The sequence below is a fragment of the Hemiscyllium ocellatum genome, chromosome 24 (genome assembly GCF_020745735.1).
Source record: "Hemiscyllium ocellatum isolate sHemOce1 chromosome 24, sHemOce1.pat.X.cur, whole genome shotgun sequence".
NCBI lineage: Eukaryota > Metazoa > Chordata > Chondrichthyes > Orectolobiformes > Hemiscylliidae > Hemiscyllium > Hemiscyllium ocellatum.
In genome coordinates, this window is record NC_083424.1 from 29,307,857 (window position 1) to 29,325,445 (window position 17,589).

A 17,589-nucleotide genomic window follows, 5' to 3' on the forward strand; every position below is an offset into this window, starting at 1 on the left:
ACTTTTTGCTGGCACTAGTTTATTTCATTGCTGATTAGTTGCCCCTCAATAGTAACTGAAAGGGTTTGAGTTGAATTAACATTTCTAGATTCCTTTGTGAACTGAATAAATATAAAGCAATGCTAATGAAATAGAAATGCCCTGGCCTATTATTATAATAATTATTATAATAATCCAGATCATTTCAACAATTAAATATAGTTAGATTTTTCATGAACAATTTATCCTTGGTATTATGAACAGAAGTTTATTTTGTTTTATTAAAGTTATTGAATCAAAGCTATTCACATACATACACAGACCATCAAAGATGTCATTGCAGTTCTAGGACATGGGAAAAAAAATCATTGTCTCTTAAAATGGCAATGATACTCTTCTATCTTAAAACTGCAGCTATTGTTGTTGCTTGGCAACTGAGAATGTACCCCTTAGCAACTGCATTATCAAGCTGAGTGAATGATTTGTTACTAAACCTCACTCACAAACAATATGGCACTTGGGCATATTTGGAAAAGCAATTCTTTTAATTACAGATTTATTCTTGCTGACCTGTGTATATCCACATACTGTATCTATATCTACCATATCTGGAGCTCTACACTTGAGATCATATGGTCATTGCATGACATTAACACCCAGAAAATCAGCTTCTCGAAGTTCATTTAGAAATGAACACTGTTACAGCTTTCAAAGCTTTCCAGCAACAGATTCAGTCACTGTGTTTGAATGACTTTCCCTGTGGTACTGGGAGTTGGGTAAGGAATAACCAATCTATTCTAGTCAAAATATTTTAAAACTAAGCTGAAAAATTGTTCAAGTACAATTAGATTATACTTGGCACAATTTCATTGTGTAGCCAGCTAGGTGCTTTAGTTTTATCCTAATGACAGAAAATAAAACGTGTGTATTTTTAAACTGCAACAATGCCAGGTGTAAGATAACAAAAGATCAAAGTGTGAAATGCAGAGATGTGGAGATGTAACCTCCAGAGGCACGCTGAAGTGCAGAGATGGCCAGCACTTAAGTTTGTTTTGACGAAATCTAATCCACCTCTGCATTCATGACCCTGTGCGGTCGCTCTGTCCTTTTTCACGTTTGGGAGTCCCTAGTGTGTAAAAAGTGCACTTACCCTCATGATGTTGAGTCCCGATGTAAATGGGGAATGAAAACTGTTTACATCGATGGTGCAGGGATTTTGGAAGCCCATTAAAAGCACATTAGGTTTGAGAATTCATGAAGGAAACAGAAGTCTCGTCTAGAGTCTGGGACATTCTGAAAATAAGTATAATAATATTTTCATATCTTCAAATGCCAATATTATTATGCTGACCTTATAAAAATCATTAAGGGGCTTGGGCATAGATGGTTGGACCAGCATTTATTGTTCGTCCCTACTTGCCCTTGTGAAGGTGGTGGTGAATGTCTTCCTGAACTGCTGAAATCCATTCAGTGTAGGTTCACCCACAATGTTATTAGAGGGAATTCCAGGATTTTGACCCAGTGACATGAAGGGACAGTGATATATTTCCAAGTTAACAATTCCCTCCTGACTGTATATCACTGTCACCATCTTTGTGGGTCCATCAGGTCGGTGGGACAGGGCATATCTAGAGATGATGGTGGTGGTGTCTAGGACATTGTCTGTAAGATATGATTCCATGTGTATGTCTATGTCAAGCTGTTGTTTGACTAGTTTGTGAAACAATTTTGGTACTAGCCCCATATGTTTGTCAGGAGGACATTGTAGGATCCAGAGGGCTGAGGTTTGTCATTCTTGTTCTCAGTGCCTTAATCAATGCTAAGACATCTGCATGGTTCAATTTACTTTTTGAAACTTTTTTTTGCATTTGCACCTAAATCCGATTGCTGTTATCTGGTGTCACATGTAAGCTAGCTCAGGTAAGAAAAGTAGTTTTCCTTCCCTAAAAGACATTTGTAAACCAGATGGGATCACTTTCAATTCCAGATTTGGAGTGAGTTCAGATTCCATCACCTGCTGTTGGCTAGATTTGAACCACAGATCATAGTCTGCATGTTTGGACAACAAATCCAGTGATAATACCACTACCTTCCCCATGTATTGCAACCTAGATATACTTTTAATGCAGTGACTCATCATAAGGATTTGCCCATTAAAATTAATTTGGCTCTTACTTTGACCAGCCTACTGTATGTTTTCACATGCACTACAATGCTTTCCCAATGAAAGTATTATCAAAATACCATAGCAGCCAGTGCTGTCATCTTTTCAACTGTGATGTAAATGGCTCTAACTGATAAGAAAATAAGCTCAGCTTTGACATTTGAAAAATCTAGCTAACTTTGTCATCAATTGACAGATATTCTGTTTTGAAATCGAATCAGGCATTTATCCTTTCCTCTGCAGTGAATAGTCTTATTACTGAGACATAAGTGGGCAGCATTAGTGCTGCACAGTGCTTCAAAGATCTCAACGCAGCAGGCATTTCATTCGTCTGTTATGGACCAGTCCAGACCCCCTCAAAAACTTTCAAGAAGGTAGCCCAGTCCCTAGCTTTTCTCGTTGTTTTTAGCAGGTGTAAAGTGGGTATTCCAAGAGAGAGTCAGCTAGTCAAACCACTTAGTGTTAAACAAAACAGAATTTATTGACAAGATTATTGAATGAAACACAAGGAACAGAAAACAGAATACCAAATAAGTTATCATATCTGGAAACCTAACAGACCATCCCACTTAATGATATTGTATGAGTTAGTATTGAAGCTATCTGAGGGAATAGAAGTGTCATAGGTAACCTGAGAGGACATGGAGGATACATGAGCACCACAGAAGCAGCATGACAGAGTCTTATGATGGAGGCATAGAAATAGCATAGGGAATCCAAGGAGGCATAGAGAATTTATGGAGGACAATTTGAACGGAAGGGAGTTGTGAATAGGCAAGGAAATAGAGGGATGAGGTTTAGGTGGCCTTTAAACACTGTTAGAAGGGCAGAGGTTGGCTTTCTAACCAGCTTGCCTCTGAACTTGACCTCCTTACACACGCCACTGTGACCCACTGACAACCCTGGTGTGAAAAGGCAAAAATGGCATGTGAAGTCATAAGTGAGTTGAGTGTGCAGTTTGAGTTGTGAAAGTGTGCAGGTCAGATCTTGCCCAGTACACAGGAAGATTCAGTACCAAATCTATGTTAGAAGATCCGCATTGTAGCAGAGAAGGGACTGTTTCAAGAGCTTGTAATCATACTGCTGGCCAAGATTATATTTATTCATTAATTCTCTAAAAAATTCATCAAATTTTTAATGCATGTACAAAGTCAGCTCCAAGCTCTTACACACATGTAATATCCTAAACATTTACTGTAACAATATCAAGATCAACATAAGGAATATCATGTTACAAATCTTTACTGGATTTCATTTGTAGAACAGTTCAAGGCATTCAACAAAAAAGGCTAAAAGTTTCAAATTACTGAAGGGTCATGGACAGAAGGAAAAGATAAAGGGCAAAGATGTAAATGAGGAAGAGCCTGAGGCCTTGAAAGAGTACCTGACGTGTGAGCAATCACCGTGGAAAACAGAAAATGTGACCCCAGAGACCCAACATCTAAAGGAACTGGCAATCACTTCACCATCTCTCATAAATGAGCACTTCCTTTGTTCCTATTTACAATCTTTAAGACTTGTTAATAAGCAGGTGAGCAAGTTACTTTATTCTGTTTATGTGGGCACTGGGAATATCTGCTTATTTTACTTTAATAAATAGCTCAAAATGGAATGAACTAATCTTTCATTGTCATCACAGCTCCAGAGAAACTGCACCAATTCCGGCAGATCTGCTGAATCTCTCCTGCACTTTCTGTTTTTATTTCAGATCTCCAGCATCCACAGTACAGTACAACCTCAATTATCTGAACACCAAATATCTGAATTTCAGATTATCTGAACAAAATCTCAAGGTCCTGTAAAAATGGCATTAGGTTTAGGCAACTCAGCATTCAGTTATCGGTTAAACAGCATGATGGAGTGTATTGCCAAATAACCGTGAAATGTTCAATAACCAGCACTCGTAAATTACTACTTGTTTACAATCAGATCAATTAACCAAATGATCAATTATTCGGACAAAATGCTCCCCGTCCATCTCTTTCAGATAATTGAGGTTCTGCTGTAATTTGCTTTTATTTGAGCAGCTAATAGCAAGCTTGAATGCAGCCACAAAGTTGTCAGACTTCTAAATATAAGTATGCAAATAATTAGCAAGAGTAACGCAGCCTCCCCAATTCAACACTAATTATAATGAATAAACAATTGTACATCATGCTTTTATTTTTTCTTCTGTAGATCTGTGAGGTTGACAAGCAAATGTTGAAATTTCAGAATCTGGAAGAACTTATATTAAGTGTCAATAAAATCACCTCGTTAAACTCAGCAAATCTTCCGAGAAAGCTAAAGGTAAAACTGAAGAGTGGAACATTCACAAATTCTCTCTTATAATAATAATTTTGTGTGAGTGCTGTTTTTAGTTTTTGTAAGCAATAGCTTTATGAACAATTATTTTGCTCTATTTGTGGAAAATGAAATTTAACATCAGCGAGTGCCACGTTTGGAATACAGTCTTTGTTCTTTTACCCTGTTTAAGATTCTTGAGCTCTGCTCCAATGAGATTTCCTCTTTGCAACAACTGAGCTCCAGTCCACCACCAATGTTGCAATACCTTGGGTTGTCATACAACAAGCTTTCACTGCCCTCTGACAGCAGATATCTCTCAAGCATGTTCTGGTAAGTGTACTAAGTCTGGTTCTGCTTGATTTGTAATAAAAGAAGGTGGGATGTACTACTCTTTACATATGACAGGAACAGGTTGCCATCCATTCAATGGCCTTCTGAAGAACTGTGTGGAGAGATCAAGGGCCATATACAACTGATCTTTGTGGGCAGCTGGGGTGAAGCACTTAATGGTCTGAGACTCTGCAAGTTGGTGAGATGGGTGAAAATCTTCTTGGCATTTTCATGGGTCAGGACCATTTCTGGCCCCCTTGTATTAGCAGGGCCCCCCTCCAGCACATTCTTGCAGGAGCCATCCAGTTACCAGGCCACCTCCAATTTCACTTTCCAGTTAAGCACAGTGAGTGGTTGTAGAGCTGGCCTGCGAGGGAGAGTACTAGTGGGAGGGCAGCACAACAACAGCATTTGGAAAGAAGAGGAAGCACCAGAACATGAGAGCAGTGTGGGAAAAGGGGCCAGAATGATCTGTCTGAATCCAACCACAGAAAATAAATGTAAACTCACCAGTAAAAAAGGTTCAGATTTCATCTGTAAGATTTGTGTGAGGATTACTTAATGTGTGTGGTAATTGTAATGTGGTCAGCCAGGTGGACCTCATCGAAGGGGCAGCACAGTGGCGCAGTGGTTAGCACTGCTGCCTCACAGCACCAGGGTCCCAGGTTCAATTCCAGCCTCAGGCGACTGTCCGTGTGGAGTTTGCACATTCTCCCATGTATGTGTGGGTTTCCTCCGGGTGCTCCGGTTTCCTCCCACAGTCCAAAGATATGCAGGTCAGGTGAATTGGCCATGCTAAATTGCCCACAGTGTTAGGTACATTAGTCAGAGGGAAATGGGTCTGGGTGAGTTACTCTTCAGAGGGTTGGTGGACTGGTTGGGCCGAAGGGCCTGTTTCCACACTGTAGGGAATCTAATCTAATATGAGTCCCTTGATGGGGACTGTTAATCTGGTCCAATCAGGGAGTCTTGGCTGACAGATAAGAACAGAAGTATCTGAGGTTCTGTTCACTCTAAGAGCTGGTTCTGAGGGAGTTGGAATAGTGTCAAGGACTCTTCGCATGGAAATAAAGGGTGGCTTGGCGATGGGATCCCGGCCTCTGTTGAGTTATTTCAGTGTGTTCCTTGATATTTTATATATGTTAGCACTTGTTAAGAGGATCTGGATGCTTTCAGCATTTTTCAGTACTAATACCTTCTTGATCTTTTTGTAAAATAGGCCTAATTTAATATCCCTCGACTTGAGTTTCAATGACTTTATCAATCTGCGGGATATTGTAACTTCTCTCTCTTCCCTGCCAAACCTGAAGAACTTTATTCTCCTTGGAAATCCATTGGCTCTTTTTCCGTATTACCGGGGTTTTACAATAGACATTCTGCAGAACCTTGTTTCGCTAGATGACGTTTTGATATCCCTTGATGAAAGACATCATTTTAAGGGTATTGCTTCACATCAAGGTAAGCATTTTAAGTATATGAAACCTTGATTGTAAGTTTCCAAACATCATTGAATTTGGAGAAGTATCAAAGGATTGGAAAACTGCTAATGTGACGCCCCCTATTCAAGAGAGAGGGAGGCAAAAAGTGGGTAACTCTAGGCCGATTAGCCTAACATCTATTGATGGATTAGTATTGGAATCAATTATTGAGGATGCAATAACAGCACATTTGAAAAAATGTTATTTAATCAAGCAGAGTCAGCATGGATTTATGAAAGGGAAATTGTGTCTAACTAATTTGTTAGAGGTTTTCAAAGAAATCTCTACCAGAGTGGATTGAGGAGACCCAGCAGATGTGTTGTATTGGGACTTCCAGAAGGTATTCGACAAGATACCTCTCAAAATGTTAAATCATAAAATAAGAACCCACAGTGTTTGAGGTAGTATACTGGCAAGAATAGGGAATTGGCCTATTGGTAGGAAACAGCGAGTGGGGATAAAAGTTGGTGACCTGTGACCAATGAGGTTTCACCAGGATCACTGTTGGGACCACAACTGTTTACAATACATTAATGACTTGGAGCAAGGAAGTGAATGTTCTATAGCCAAGCCTCCAGACAACACAAAAGTAGGTGAAAAAGCAGGTTGTGGAAGGGATACCAACAATTTACAAAGATATTAATAGGTTAAGTAAATAGGCAAAAAGTTGGTAAATTGGAGTATTAAGTAGGAAAATGTGAAGCTGTTCATTTGGAAGGGAGAACAAAGAAACATAATATTATTTAAATGGAGAAAAACTCCAGAAAGCTGTAACACAAAGGGACATGGGATACTTGTACATGAAACACAGAAAGCTAGCACAGTGCACCAAGTAGTCAGGAAAGCTAATGGAATGTTGACCCTTGTTTAAGGGATTGGAGTACAGGAATTGGGAAGTCTTACTGCAACTGTACAAGGTGCTGGTGAGACCACATCTGGAGTACTGTGAGCAGTTTGATCTCCTTATTTAAGGAAAGATATAATTTATTTGGAGGCAGTTCAGAGAGGGTTTACTCGGATGATCCCTGATATGGAGGGATTTTATTATGAGCAAAGACTAAACAAGTTGGAACTCTGCTCACTGGAGTTTAGAAGAATGGGAGGTGACCTCATCGAAAAATATAGGATTCTTATGGCGTTTGACAAGGCAAAAGCTGAGAGAATGTTTCTCTTCATGGGAGAGTCTAGTGCAGAGGGCATCATCTCAGATTAAAGGAGTCTCAATTTAAGTCTGAGATGAAGAGGAATTTATTCTCTCAGGGGGTTGTGAGTGTTTGGAACTCCTTGCCTCAGAGAGCTGTGGGGGCAGAGTCCTTGTGTACATTTAAGACTGAGATAGATAGACTTTGATTAGTAGGGGATTCAAGGGTTATGTTGGCTGTGAAGTGGGTGTGGTAAACGATCCTATTGAACGGCGGAGCAGGCTCGAGGGGCTGAATGGCTTACACCTGTTCCTATTTCTTATCGTTGCATGGTCTAATGAGTCAGTGGCTGCAGCTATAACTCTGTTTATCTGCTTCTCCCTGAAGTTGTTGGCTATCTTCACTTTCAGTGTGAAAGGCAGAGAGTTGTGCGCAAGAGAGGTGGAATGAGCATGGAGAATAGATAGGAAACATTGAGAAGGAATACTATGAGGAATGGGTGTAAAGGAGCAATAGATTGCAGTTGAGTGTGAGCATTGAATTCGGTGATTAGATTTAAGAAGGATGCTGGAGAGAAAGGAACAAGCAAGACAGATGGGGAGACCATTCACCTTGCTTGACATAATGAGGTCATTGATTCTTTATGGGCATTGAGTCAAATATTGGTGACCACACTGCTGCTGCTTAAAGCCCACAATCATTTCAGCCAAGTCTGATTTGTGAGGCTGGCAAAGTTCAGGATCAAGATCAAGAACTTGGAATGGTAAGAGATGGCAGAGTAAGGAGGGGGTTTATTTTGCCTGGGCATTTGCTAGTTCATCTCAGCAAGAATTCCTGCAGTCATTCAGATACCTGAATCAGTTCCTTTAAATGAAGCCTTTATTTACAAATCCAAAGGATGGTCCCAACCGCCAGCTTCCCTGATTGTTCATGGTACCTGGGAGAGGGATGCTAGTGCCATGGCTCAATAAAGCCATTCCTGCAGGAAATAACTCAAGAAATTCTGCCCAAGGATCTGCACAGAATAGGTAGGCACACATTTATATCACAATGAGGCTTAAAAGGTCTATTCAGCAACTGTCCACAGGAGAGAGTCATAGAAATGTACAGCACAGAAACAGACCCTTCAGTCCAACTCGTCCATGCTGACCAACTATCCCAACCCAATCTAGTCCCACCTGCCAGCACCCGGCCCATATCCCTCCAAACCCTTCCTATTCATATACCAGATGCCTTTCAAATGTTGCAATTGTAAAAGCCTCCACCACTTACTCTGGCAGCTCATTCCATACATGTACCACCCTCTGCATTGCCCCTTCGGTCTCTTTAATATCTTTCCCCTCTCACCCTAAACCTATGCCCTCGAATTCTGACTCCCCCCACCCCAGGGAAAAGACTTTGTCGATTTATCCTATCCATGCCCCTCATGATTTTATAAACCTCTATAAAGTCACCTCTCAGCCTCCGACGCCCCAGGGAAAACAGCTCCAGCCTGTTCAGCTTCTCCCTATAGCTCAAATCCTCCAACCCTGACATCATCCTTGTAAATATTTTTCTGAACTCTTTCAAGTTTCACAACATCCTTCCAATAGGAAGGAGACCAGAGTTGCACGCAATATTCCAACAATGGCCTAACCAATGTCCTGTACAACTGCAAATGACTTCCCAATTCCTGCACTCAATACTTTGACCAATAAAGGAAATTATACCAAATGCCTTCTTCACTACCCTATCTACCTGCAACTCCACTTTCAAGAAGCTAGGAATCTGCATTCTGAGGTGTCTTTGTTCAGCAACACTCCCTAAGCCCTTACTGTTAAGTATATAAGTTCTGCTGAGATTTGCTTTCCCAAAATGCAGCACCTCACATTTATTTAAATTGAACTCTATCTGCCACTTCTAAGCCCATTGGCCCATCTGATCAAGATCTCATTGTAATCTGAGGTAACCCTCTTTGCTGTCCACTACACCTCCAATTTTGGTGTTATCTGCAAACTTACTAACTAGACCTCTTGCACGGACATCCAAATCCTTAACACAAATAATGAAAAGTACTGGACCCGGCACCGATCCTTGTGGCACTCCACTGGTCACAGGCCTCCAGTCTGAAAAACAACTCTCCACCACCACCCTCTGTCTTCTACCTTTGAGCCTGTTCTGTATCCAAATGGCTAGTTCTCCCTGCATTCCGTGAGATCTAACCTTGCTAATCAGTCTCCCATGGGGAACCTTGTCAAATGCTTTACAAAAGTCCATATAGATCACATCTACTGCTCTGCCCTCATCATTCCTCTTTGTTATTTCTTCAAAAAACTCAATCAAGTTTGTGAGACATGATTTTCCATGCACAAAGCCATGTTGACTATCCCTAATCAGTCCTTGCCTTTCCAAATACATGTACATCCTGTCCCTCAGGATTCCTTCCAACAACTTGCCCACCACCGAAGTCAGGCTCACCATCTATAGTACCCTGGCTTGTCCTTATCACCTTTCTTAAAGAGTGGCACCATATTAACCAACCTCCATCTTCCAGCACCCCACCTATGACTATCGATGATACAAATATCTCACTAGGAGGCCTAGCAATCACTTCCCTAGATTCCCACAGAGTTCTAGGGTATACCTGATCAGGTCCTGGGAATGTATCTACTTTTCTGCGTTTCAAGACACCCAGCACCACCACCTCTGTAATCTGGACATTTTTCAAGATGTCACCATCTATTTCCTCACATTCTATATCTTCCATGTCCTTTTTCACAGTATACACTGATGCCAAATACTCATTTAGTATTTCCCCCATCTCCTGTGGCTCGAAACAAAACTGCCTTGCTGATCTTTGAGTGGCCATATTTTCTCCCTAGTTAACCTTTTGTCCTTAATGTATTTGTAAAAACTCTTTGGATTCTCCTTAACTCTATTTGCCAACACTATCACATGTCCCCTTTTTGCTCTCCTGATTTCCCTCTTAAGTTTACTCCTACTGCCTTTATACTCTTCTAAGGATTCACTCAGTCTCTCCTGTCTATACCTGACATACGCTTCCTTCTTTTTCTTAACCAAACCCTCAATTTCTTTAGTCATCCAGTGTTCCCTATAATCACCAGTCTTTCCTTTCACCCTAACAGAAATATACTTTCTCTGGACTCTCGTTATCTCATTTCTGAAGGCTTCCCATTTTCCAGCCACCCCTTTACCTGTGAACATCTGACCCCAGTCAGCTTTTGAAATTTCTTGCCTAATATCTTCAAAATTGGCCTGTCTCTAATTTAGAACTTCAACTTTTAGATATGGTCTATCCTTTTCCATCACTATTTTAAAACTAATAAAATTATGGTCGCTGGCTCCAAAGTGCTCCCCCACTGACACCTCAGTCACTGCCCTGCATTATTTCCCAAGAGCAGGTCAAGATTTGTACCTTCTCTAGTAGGCACATCCACATACTGAATCATAAACCTTTCTTGTACACACTTAACAAATTCCTCTCCATCTGAACCCTTAACACTATGGCAGCCCCAGTCTATGTTTGGAAAGTTAAAATCCCCAATCATAACCACCCTATTATTCTTAGAGATAACTGAGATCTTCTTACAAATTTGTTTCTCCATTTCACTCTGACTATTAGGGGATCTATAATACAATTCTAATAAGGTGATTATTCCTTTCTTATTCCTCAGTTCCACCCAAATAGCTTCCCTGGATGTATTTCTGGCAATATCTTCCCTCAGCACAGCTGTAATGTTATCCCTTGTCAAAAATGCCACTCCCCCTCCTCTCTTGCCTCACTTTCTGTCCTTTGCATAGCATTTGTATCCTGGAACATTAAGCTGCCAGTCCTGTCCATCCCTGAGCCACGTTTCTGTAATTGCTATGATATCCCAGTCCCATGTTCCTAACCATGCCCTGAGTTCATCTGCCTTCCCTGTTAGGCTTCTTGCATTGAAATAAATGCAGTTTAATTTATCAGTCTTACCTTGTTCTCTGCTTTGCCCTTGCCTGCCCTGACTAGAAAGGAGAAGCTCATTTATTGCACGTAACAAACCTGTAACAGAGCACATATTCATTACAAGGGTGGGTACTTGAAGTATCACAGATTAAATAAAACTCAAGACGAAAAGAAAAATATGAGAGACAGAAACTGTCAGATTACATCCTGAGACATTAATTATTTTTATACTGCTACTGTATATAAATGTACTGTATATGCAAGTATTTGAAATGCTCAACAGTTCAATTTTCATCTGAAGAAACGAAACAAATTGATATTTTTGTTATAGTGTTTGGATCAAATCCAAATGTAGTTGCAGTAGAAAAATTAATCTACATTTATTCCTTCATGTGCTATTAGGGTCGCTGGTCCCAAAGTGCTCCCCCAATGTTACCTCAGTCACCTGAGAATTATTCAGTTTTACTTCTCTAATTCATTCAACCATTTGTTTTAATTTGTGGTTTTTACAATAATGTAAGGTATAGTGAGTTCAGTCTTTAAACTGGGAAAATGCATTTTACTTTATTTATTTTCCAACTGTTGTGTGTCTTACTTCAGATTTTATTGCTCCTGAAACCAAGGTAACAATAGAAATTGGAAAAGTTACAGGTATTCCCAACCCCATCGACCCCCTGGATCATCCACCAGAATTTCCAGTTGTCAATAACAGTTACTTTGTGACCTATGAGTTCCTGGGAAGTCCCAAAAGTGCTGACAAAGTAAATGAACTAAATGAACCAGGCAACGAAGAAAACAAGGTGAGTGACAGACTGCTGCTTTGGAGGAACCAAACATCTCTTTCAATTTTCATCTGTTCTTTTCGAATTCTAGATAAGGTGTCCAGAAGAACAGTTTGGTTCTCATCCACTGTCATATTTAAACGAGAGGGCATAGGTATAGAGTGAGAGGAGAAAGATTTAAAAGGAACGTAAGGGGCAACTTTTTGATGCAGAGTGGTGCGTATATGGAATGAGTTGCCAGAGGAAGTGGTGGAGGCTGGCACAATTACAACATTTAAAAGGCATCTGGATGGGTAAATGAATAGGAAGGGTTTAGAGGGATATGGCCAGGTGCTGGCAAATGGGACTAGATAATTTTAGGATATTTGGTCGGCATGGACAAGTTAGATTGAAGAGTTTGTTTCCATGCTGTACACCTTTATGACTCTGACTCTATATTGACTGAAGGTAATAATGGTCTCATATAAAATACTGAGAACAAAGAACTATATTAAATAAAACAAAAACAAAAATTGCTGGATATGCTCAGTAGGTCTGGCAGCATCTGTGGTGAGAAAGCAGAGTTAAATTTTCAAGATTTTCAAGTGACCCTTCTCGAAGTTTCAGCAATTTCTGGTTTTGTTTCAGACTTCCAGCAACCACAGCTCTTTGTTTTATAACTTGGTTGAATATATTGCAGTGAAAATTGTAATCTTGGTCAAATTAGGACACTGTTCTTGGCAAGATTCAATTAATTGTATGTATATCCCATTAATTTCTTGTTTTAGTAATGCAGATGTATACAGAAAAATTTTACAATTACATAATATATTTTATAATCTGAGTACCACTTAAACACTTTTGCCTTTAATTATTGTTGGAGGGAAATGTGGAGGTATTCCTACGCATCCACTGTCCTTAGTCTTTTAGGTGATAAAGGTTCCACCCTCATCGAGGGAATCTTGGTAAGTTGCTGCATTGCATTTTGAAATGTTACACATAGCTACCACTGTGTGCTGGTTGAATGTTTAATGCAGAGGATAGGATCAAGTAATCAATTCGGCTGCTTTGCCTTGAATTGCATTTAGCTCCTTCTGTGTTTTTGGAGTTGCATTCATCCAGACAAATACAGAGTGTTCTGTCACATTCCTGGAATGCCTTATAATTGATAAATAGACTTTGGGAAGCCAGGAAATGACAGCAATCCCAGAATTGTTACAGAATTCCCAGCCTCTGACCTGCTGTTGTAGCTATGATAGTTAACATCACTCGTACAGGAATATTTCTGGATAGTGGTCGCCATCGAGGATGATGAGGGATTCTGTGTTATTAATGTCATTGAATAGTAAGGAGAAATGGTTAGATCTCTCTTGCTTGGAGATGGTTATTACCTTGTGTGGAATGAATTTTTATGTGCCATTTATCAGCTCAAGCCTGAACATTGTCCAGCTCAGTCTTGCAGTACGTAGGCACACACACTGTTCCTGAGGATTTGTGAATGTTACTGAAAATTGTGCAATCATCAGTTAACATCCCCCACCCCTGACCTTATGGCGGAAGGATTGATGATGTAACTGAATGTGGTTAGCTCTAGGATATTATGAGGAATTCCTGCAATGATGTCACTGATTGGAAATGATTGGCCTGTGACAAACAGGCCATCTTACTTTGTACCAGATATGACTCCCTCCAGTGGAGAGATTTACCCATGATTCCCATTGGCTTCCGTTTTGTTTGGGCATCTTGATGCCACACTCAGTCGAATGATGCCTTGATGCCATTGCTTCACTTTTGGAATTCATGTTTCTGCCAAGACTGTAATGAGGTTTGGAATTGAATGACCCAGACAGAACACAATATGAGCATTGGTGGGCAGGTTACTCATGAATTAATGCTGCTTGCTTACACTGTGGATGACACTTCCCATCACTTTTCCAATGATTGAGAGTTAACGATTGGTAATCTACTGAGTTGAGATTTGTCCTGTTTTTAATGGACTGAATATGCTTGAGCAATTTTCTATATTGTTGGTAGATGCCAGTTTTTAAATCCATTTTGGAAGTCTTGGTTGCAAAAGGAGTGTTGGCCTTAGACACCACAAAAACTTCTTCATTAAATAGTGCCTTCACAAACTCCAAAATCTACTCGCTCTCATCCTCGTCAATTTACCTTTCGCAGGTGTATCAATCCGTGATTGTATCAATAGGAGTGACCACCACACAGACTTGTGCAAACAAAATCCTGTTTTCACATTGAGGATACCCTCCATTGTGCTGGGTGGCATTACCACCAGCACACTTTGAAGAGATCTAACATTTCAAAACTGGGCATCCATGGCATGCTGTGGGCTCATCAGCAGCAGAATTGTATTCAACTACAATTCTCATCTGGTATATCCCCCACTCAACCATTCCCATTAAGCCAGAGGATGAGCCCCAGTTCAATGAGGAATGCAGGAGGGCAAGCCAGGAGCAGCACTAGTCTTACCTAAAAATGAGATGTCAACCTGGTGAAGCTTCAGCACACAACTGCTTGTATTCTACAGCAGAAGCAGTGGGCATTAGATGAGGTGGAGTGACCTCACCACCAGCAGATTGCACTGAAGCTTTCCAGCCTTGCAATAGCTAGGCATAAATGATGTTGAACAATCGAACAGCTAAAAACGGGAGACGGCTCCACAATGGCCATTCTCAATGATAGGGGAAGCTCAATACATCAATGCAACAGTCAAGGCTATAGAGTTTACATCCATCTACATCCAGAAGCAAATACTTCATCACGGCCTCCTCCAGAGGTCTCCATCATTACAGACACCAGTATCCGGCCAATTCAATTCACTCCACGTAATGCCAAGGAATGGCAGAAGGCACTGGATACTGTAAAGGTTATGGGCTCTGACAAATTCTGGCTGAAGACCTTTGCTCCAGAACCAGCCACTCCTCTAGGCAATTGAGTTAAAACATTTAAAAAACCCAAACAAAACTCAAATCCATGGACATCAGGGGGAAACCCTCCACTGGTTGGAGTCGTACCCAGTAAAAATGAAAATGTCATGGTGTTGGAGGTCAGTCATCTCAACTCCGGGACATCTCAAGTTAGTCAGGGCAGTGTCCTAGGCCCAAACATCTTCAGCTGCTTCACCAATGACATCCACCATGAGGTCAAGGTGGGGTAGTTCACTGATGATTCAGCACGATTGGGTACTCCTCAGAACTGAAGAAGTTTGTGTCCAAATCAGCATGAGCTGGACAACATCCAGACTTAGTGGCAAGTAATATTTGTGCCACAGATATTCCAAACAACAGTGAGCTCCAACAAGATAATCTAACCATTGTTCTGTGACTTTCAATGCCATTATCATTACTGAATACCACACCATCAACATCCTAGGTGGTGAACATTGACCAGAAACTGAACTGGATTAGCCATATAAATGATGCAGCTACAAGAGCAGGTCAGAGGCTCACTAGCATTTTCTCCAGGGCAATTAGTAACGTGCAATAAAGGTTGACCAGCCAGTACCGCCCCCATCCCATGAGAAAATGAAAAGAAAGGCTCCAAACCATTCCTCCCTCCTTCAAATCTTCTCCCCTCTCCTCAAAAGAACCCTCTCATAGCCCCTTTGTTCTGACAAACTATAATCTTATCTCGTCTCCTTCCCCGTCCCAGTCCTTGAATATGTTATCAGCTCCCATATCTGCACTCACTTCGTTTGAATTCCTCCAATCAGTTTCCTCTCCCACTTAATATTCTAAAACAATTCTTACTAAGGTCACCCTTGATGTCCTCATTTTCTGTGACAAATGTAAACTATCACAGCCCATTTTCCTCAATCTGTCTCCTGCATTTGATATATTTGACTCAGACATTGTGTTCCAATTAACTATTAGGCAGAAAGATGCCTGTTTGCTGTTCCAATCACAAATTCCATTCTCAAGCCACCCCTCCATCCCTCTCCCTAGCAAGTGTCTGAAACTAAATCAAGCTGGTTGTAACCTTGGTGCTGAATAAGCTCTAAAATGAGCTTCCAACTAAAAGTCTGTACCATCACTAACAATTTCCATCTTTCTAACCTCTTACAATATTGATATGGTTGGTTTGTTTGCTGCTTAAACTCTCATCAGTGCCTTTTATTAAATTCTAAATTTGCTATTTCACAAACTTGATTGAGTTTTTTGAAGAAGTAACAAAGAGGATTGATGAGGGCAGAGCAGTAGATATGTTCTACATGGACTTCAGTAAGGCGTTCAACAAGGTTCCCCATGGGAGACTGATTAGCAAGGTTAGCTCTCATGGAATACAGGGAGAACTAGCCACTTGGATACAGAACTGACTCAAAGGTAGAAGACAGAGGGTGGTGGTGGAGGGTTGTTTTTCAGACTGGAGGCCTGTGACCAGTGGAGTACCACAAGGATCGGTGCTGGGTACTCTACGTTTTGTCATTTGGATGCGAGCATAAGAGGTACAGTTAGTAAGTTTGCAGATGACATCAAAATTGGAGGTGTAGTGGACTGCGAAGAAGGTTACCTCAGATTACAATGGGATCTTGACCAGACGGGCCAATGGGCTGAGAAGTGGCAGATGGATTTTAATTCAGATAAATGCGAGGTGCTGTATTTTGGGAAAGCAAATCTAAGCAGGACTTATACACTTAATGGTAAGGTGCTAGGGAGTGTTGCTGAACAAAGAGACCTTGGAGTGCAGGTTCACAGCTCCTTGAAAGTGGAGTCGCAGGTAGATAGGATAGTGAAGAAGGCATTTAGTATGCTTTCCTTTCTTGGTCAGAGTAATGAGTACAGGACAGTGGTTATGCCACTGTTGGAATATTGTATGCAATTCTGTTCTCCTTCCTATCGGAAAGATGTTGTGAAACTTGAAAGGGTTCACAAAAGATTTACAAGGATGTTGCCAGGGTTGGAGGATTTGAGCTATTGGGAGAGTCTGAACAGGCGGGGGCTGCTTTTCCTGGATCGTCGTAGGCTTAGGAGTGACCTTATAGAGGTTTACAAAATTATGAGGGGCATGGATAGGATAAATAGACAAAGTATTTTCCCTGGGGTCGGGGAGTCCAGAATTAGAGGGCATAGGTTAGGGTGAGAGGGGAAAACATAAAAGAGACCTAAGGGGCAACCTTTTCATGCAGAGAGTGGTATGTGAATGGAATGAGCTGCCAGAGGACGTGATGGAGGCTGGTACAATTGTAACATTTAAGAGGCATTTGGATGGGTATATGAATAGGAAGGATTTGGAGGGATATGGGCCGGGTGCTGGCAGGTGGGACTAGATTGGGTTGGGTTATCTGGTCGGCATGGACAGGTTGGACCGAAGGGTCTGTTTCCATGCTGTACATCTCTATGACACTATGACTCTAATTTCTGGATTCCTATGATTCTATTTTCTCAAAACAAAAGGTCAATCTAAACGCTGTGACCAATGGCCCTAATTCCAGGCCAGCATTTATTTCCCAACCCTTAACCACCCTCAGAGGGTGGTTAAGAGTCAACCA

The 17,589-nt window shown here is 41.0% G+C and overlaps 1 protein-coding gene across 1 annotated transcript in view; it reads left to right on the forward strand.

Moving 5' to 3' along the window:
- Positions 1–668: 668 nt before the first annotated feature.
- Positions 669–17,589, forward strand: part of LOC132827457 (leucine-rich repeat-containing protein 43-like) — a 38,220-nt gene continuing 21,299 nt past the window's right edge. Inside the window, exons 1-6 of the mRNA XM_060844144.1 lie at positions 669–755; positions 3,405–3,674; positions 4,322–4,432; positions 4,620–4,759; positions 5,979–6,217; positions 11,923–12,122. Coding sequence (XP_060700127.1) covers positions 669–755; positions 3,405–3,674; positions 4,322–4,432; positions 4,620–4,759; positions 5,979–6,217; positions 11,923–12,122 — 1,047 coding nt within the window. The remainder of the gene's footprint in view (positions 756–3,404; positions 3,675–4,321; positions 4,433–4,619; positions 4,760–5,978; positions 6,218–11,922; positions 12,123–17,589) is intronic.